Genomic DNA, 6,000 nt, shown 5'->3' on the forward strand with positions numbered 1-6,000 from the left:
AACATCTTTGTGGCTGGTGGACTATTTTTATTACATTGCATATATCACCCATCTCGATTTATTGTGCAGTTAACCAGATAATTGCACAAAATATGTAACATGTAATGCATGTTACACAGGCAACTGGTAGGGAGCACATGGGGGAGCATGTGCCCCCCCTGAGATTGGCCCCTGAATCGGCACTGCTCAGGATGGCAAACCGTGGCCCCACAGAGCCGGGTGGAGAGGCCACAGCTCCCCCCACAGGGCCCACAGCAGCCATGGTTGAGGTTTGGGCCCATCCCCCTGTCCAGGGGGGTGGAGGTAGCTTTACCTGTGTTCTGGTCAATGGTCCGCAGTTTGCTTTCTGGCCACTTCCAGTCCACAGTTTCTGGTACGCAACTGTGTCCCCCCAGGCTCAGGAGGCACCAGTTACTCCTGGCATGTTACGTATATGTTTATATATGAATGCTTTGCATTCAAATATCACCTCTTTTTTTTTTAAAAATGGCATCTTAGTTTACCACAGCCTAACTTCCTTGGATTAGTAATGACTACTTCTCAGTGAGTTTTTTTGGGGTTTTTTTTTTTGTTTTTTTGCTGTACTGTTTGTGTGGATACCTTCTTCCAGCAGACAGTCCTCCAACCACTGTCTCACATTGCATGGTTTACACACAGGTTGATTGGTTTTCATAGCTCCGTACTGTAGACTTCTGTGGGATTGTCCTTACCAGATATAATTCCTGTTTAAATGCTAGTGGGAAGGTAGGATTGTGCCTCTCTTTCAGTAGCAGATAAGATCACATACCAATTTTAGTTGTCACAGCATCTGTGCTTCAATGTAGACCCCTTCAGAGGTTGTGGATGTGATTATCTGTGTTGGAGAGTTGTGTGTTGAGTCTGGCAATGTGTCTGTCAATGTTCTTTCTTACCTGTCAACACTACAAGCAATAGGACCATATTCTTGCAAATGATACTGCCACCCAAAATGAAGCCTAACCCATGTCGCCTACCCCAGCATATGCTTGTATTGATGCAAATGCTACTAGTAGCATCAGTAGCTTAATACTGATAGCTTGTGTGTAGGTAATTTCTTAAGGGTTACCTCATAATAGCATGGCTTTTACCTATACATTTAGATGGACATGGGTGACATCATGTCCTGCTCTTTGTCATATTCATGTCCTATATCCTGTTCTTTTCAAGCTGAAATGAGTCATCCATAGCCTGTGAATATCAGGTATATGAAAGCACACATTAAAACATATATTCTTAAGAGTATCAAATGAATGAAAATTGAGATATTTTCAGCTGAACCAAAGTTCACAGTTTAGGGCCCTAGTCCTGAAAAATCATGAACTTAATGCAGACATGCCTAAATGTACTCTGTCTAGTGTACTGACATTAAATAAGATTAACCCTAGTGTATAAATTTAAACAATTATTTTCAATCTGAGACTTAAATTACCTTTGTTAGGGAAATAATAAAGAACATTTGCTATATAAAAGGATAAATTAATAAAGATTTCCTGTACCCTTGTGGCAAAAATTCACTGTAGTGTGAACTTGCACACAGTACTACCTTAACCTGTTTGTCATGGGCATCTATCAAAAAGTATTCTTGTCCTGCTGTTAAAAAAAAACAACTCACCAAAAACAGGCCAAAATCTGGACAAGTGCTGTGTTTTGTATGAGCTCTTCCCATACATTAGTAACTGCTCAGCAGGATCCTAATCCTTTACTGTAATCATATACATGCAAATACACCTCTGAGTCTGTGTAGAGCCCAGTGAAGTTAGCAAAACCCCACACAAGTCCACAGAATACACTGACACAATTTTTTTATTGTAGGATAAGGGTCAGTGTACTCCATCCCGCTCAAGCTTGGGGCCAGTTTGGAACTCCAGGGTACCATTTATTTTGGGGTAGCTTGCTTGCTTGTTTGTTTTATGGTGGGTTCTTTTTTTTTTCTTTTTTTTTTTTGGGGGGGGGGGTACAAAAAACTCTACATTATTTTTGCCCAGGAATGATCACCACTAAGACTTGAGTCACATTTTCCTCTTATGCTTATGGGTTCCAGAGAGCTGCTGAATTACCTAGCACAATGTCCAATGAACTATCATACAAGTAATGGACTTACTAAAGATGTATTATTAATTAAAATACAGGCAGTACCTTGGAATTGATGCTTTCCTTCTCCCCAGTTAAATAAATCTTAATATTAATGATTGCCCTTTATCACTTGTTCTGAAATTTATTTTTGCCAATTTAAACAATTAAAACAACAACAACAACAATAATAATAATACTAGTAGTAGAAAAGTCATCCAAGGTAAGAACAAATTTTATTGGAACATGAACCTCTTTATAAGTCAGTCCTGGATAAGAGTTGAGCCCTGGTTTGGCAAAAAATTATGCTTATACTTAATGCAGTTTAAATAGGATCTTTGATGCTAAAAGAACTGCTCACACTGCATAAAGTTATAAGATATGCTTAAGTCTTTTCAGGATCTGGGTCTCAGTTGTTTTTTTTTTTCTTTTCCTTTCCTTTTCCATTTCTCTAGTGCTTTACATTTAAAAATCAATGTTTTCTATGAGCTGTATCAAGTAATATCTTATTGCATGGACATTCTTTTTGAAATCCAAATCACCATAATATGTTGTTATACTGACTTTGAAATAGAAATGACCATGAGGTCCCTTGCACTTAATCCCTGCTCTATAGCATTATGTGTTATCTTGAAAAATGACCACTGAATAACTCATAAAAATGTAACTAATAATAATAATGAAAAAAAATCAACCACTTAATCAGCAATGTAATATACATTAATGGGCTGATCCAAAGTAATGTATGGGAGGTTTCCTATTGCCTTGAATGTGTTTTGAATCAACTCATAAAAATGCATTAGCATCTTAAAACTGAAAGGACTGTGTTTATATTTGGCTATGCAGAGAATCATTAGCACTATAAAGATTCTAACTTTAACGTGGAATTTCTTCAGTTATTCGCATCATGAGGATTGTACCTGGAATCTACCAAAAGATTGCACGATCAAGGCCAGCAGACCTCTGCAGCCATTAGTGGTAGAGGTTCTTCTGAAAGGGTTAAGTTCAGGCGAGGTGGCAGGTTTTCATTCTTGCAAGCTTGCCTTAAACCAGGGGTGGGTAAAGTCTGGCCTGTGGGCCAGATTGGGCCCACAGTGGACTTCATTTCCCAGCAGCCCCTGCTCACATCACTGCAGCTGGTTTCCATGCAGGACCCCAGAAGCAGTGGGGCCATGATGGTGTGGGGCCAGGGATTCCACGGAGACCAGCTGCAGCACTGCTAGCGGGGCGCTCAGGTGGGCAGGGAGCTGCTCCAGGGCTTGGGATCTTGTGGCAGTGACAGTGTGGTCCGGAGATGGGGCAGAGCTGTGATCCATTGCCTGCACACTCTGGGGGGAGGGGGCTCATCCTCCCCTGGCATTATCCACTAGGGATAGATGAGCCAAGCATGAGCCCTGGGCACTAAGTGATGCAGTAGGAGGCACCAGAATGGAGAGAGGACCAAGAGTCCTATCATTCCCCTTTTCCTTGTGTGGAAGACAGCACTGCTGTGTAGGGGAAGGTCTTGGTGTGACTGCTATGCCGACCCTGTAGCTGCCAATCCTACTGACTCTTCTTCTTGCAGTGTTGGCCATCCTCAGGTACACGTCTGTGTTCTGTTGCTTGCTTCCCTGCCTACCCTTGCTGCCTAGTTTGGCCCTATAATTTGTCACTGGGGACACAAATCAGTGGCACTAAGTGGCAGAGGGTAGCTCTGGAAAGTGGGCCTCAGCCTGGAGCAGAAGAGGCTGAGGCAGGAGGCAGAGAGGGCATGTGTAAGGGAATGTGAAAACATCAGCTAGTTTTGGGACATGCTGGCCAAGGGTATGACTTACTAGTTAGACCTTTGTCTTCTGATACTGCCTACTCTACTGCCCCCCCCCCCCCCCCAGTACAGCATACAAACTTTAATCTCCCAAATTTGCCTAACATAAGACAGTGACTTTTTTCAAAGCTTCTTCCCCATATTTTGGCACGATTCTAATGCATTTATTGGAGAAGCGTTGGAGGAGTATGTAATTCATGCCAAATATACCAAATAGAATAGCAGTTGCTATTAATCTCTCTACAATTTTGTCACTGAAAGCGGGTAACATAATGCAGGATTTGTGGCACATGGAGAATATTTTTACTTGTGTAAAGAAGTCATAGACTGCTTAGTTAGTTAGTTGTGAATATATTTGTGCAAATCATCAACACTGCTCTATAGCATTATGCATTATCTTGAAAAAAGATCACTGAATAACTTTATAAAAATGTTGTTATGCTCATCAGGTAAGTTCTCCAAACATTCAGTCTGTTTAATTAAAAATGTCCTGAATGCTATTATGTTGTTTATTACTTGCAGAAGGAAAATTATAAAGATGATAAAATGACATACATGTGTGTCATAGATTTGCTCATAGATGCTAAGACTAATATATGCCACAGGTTCAAAATTGTATTGTAAATCTACATGTCAAGTACAAATTAAAAAAAAAAAAGACGCTGATATCATTTCAGTGGTAGCTGAATGATCCCTCTAAATGGGGAGTGAAAAGTGTTTCAGGTACCCTCAGGATAAAAAACAGCTATGCCTCTAAGCTATTAATTTGATTTAAAAATTAATTTTATGTTACACATTAATAAATGTATCCATTTTATTTTTTGACAGCACAGAGCTCTGATAATTATGCCTTATGCAAAATGTATTTTTCTGATTTACCTTGCCCAGTTGAATTAAACATCTAAATCGTCATTTGATGTCATGGACTTTTGCTCATGTCTCATAGTTAAATAGGGTGCGCTATACACACAGCCTATACCTTCATCTGCTTAAGGCAGATTAAAAGGCATTACATCCATGTAAAAGGAATAATTACACTTGGGAGTTTAATGTTTTCATTTGGATTCTAACCCTGAGATAGTAACTGCTTCTTGTTTTATTAATTTGCTCAGGTTCTGGAAAGGATAGATTCAGATCTGAATCTCTCAAAGCTTTCCACACGGATGTTGTGGCTTGCAGCTGTCTTAAGCAAGATCATTTGTAAAAAGCAGCCCCCTCCACAAACAAACAAAAAAACCCCCAACAACTATTCCACTGATTAGAAATAAGGAATCTTTCCTTCTTCATCAAGGTTTGCTTAAAAATAAAGATGGATGCAGGACAAAAGAAGCTAATTGATGATAGTAGTGTTGTGATAAATCACATGCTCTATATTTATATGTATCCTACTTCTTTTTCCTACCTTCTACAGACCGCGGAGGAAGGAGCCTCAACTTCCATCTATGCAGCGGTTTCACCAGAGCTAGAAGGGGTTGGTGGCACCTATCTTTATAATGAACAAAGGACAAAATCTGTTGATGTATCATATGATGAAGAGCTGCAGAGGAAGCTCTGGACAGAAAGCTGCAAGATGGTTGGGATTTCTGATATATCCAGATGTCTCTAAAAGTGCCCACTTGGAGCTGGGAGAATGTAGTGTGTCCAACAAGCATCCTTTGGTGAATGCTTTGCAGCATCAGCCATCATCCTGGAATTCACTGTTCAGTCCCAAAGGCAAACGTGAACAAGTCTGCTCTTCATTTGAAACCCTAGTCTTCTAGGGAGTGTGATAGTGTTGGGGGGAACTATTCCCACAGAAATGTATGTGTGGGGGTTTTAAATCTAACCATCAGTTTTGTAACCATGATGTTTCAGTCTGTGATTAAAAAGCAAAATTTAACCTTGTCTGTCATTGTGTTGTTTTGGTTTTCTTTGGGTTTTTTGGGGTTTTTTTGCTTCATTTTTTTAAATAAAAGAAGTAGGGGCTGTCCCTTGTAGAGGGTTATGTCTAAATCACTCTGAACTTCAAACAAGCTCTGCATATCTTGCAAATAGAACTTAATCCATTTGTATCACTTCAGAAAAGTAACGATGTCTTTCCCTAAGCTTCATAAATCTTGGCAACTTTG

General features: G+C 40.0%; 1 protein-coding gene across 2 annotated transcripts in view; it reads left to right on the forward strand.

The window, feature by feature from the left end:
- The window catches only part of DHRSX (dehydrogenase/reductase X-linked), a 255,325-nt gene extending 249,549 nt beyond the window's left edge, over positions 1-5,776 (forward strand). For both annotated transcript variants that reach the window (XM_019485425.2, XM_059720939.1), the window contains one exon: positions 5,304-5,776. In XM_019485425.2, the coding sequence (XP_019340970.1) occupies positions 5,304-5,498 (195 nt within the window). In that variant the 3' untranslated portion in view covers positions 5,499-5,776. The remainder of the gene's footprint in view (positions 1-5,303) is intronic.
- Positions 5,777-6,000: the final 224 nt, after the last annotated feature.

This window comes from Alligator mississippiensis, chromosome 1 (genome assembly GCF_030867095.1).
Source record: "Alligator mississippiensis isolate rAllMis1 chromosome 1, rAllMis1, whole genome shotgun sequence".
Lineage (NCBI taxonomy): Eukaryota > Metazoa > Chordata > Crocodylia > Alligatoridae > Alligator > Alligator mississippiensis.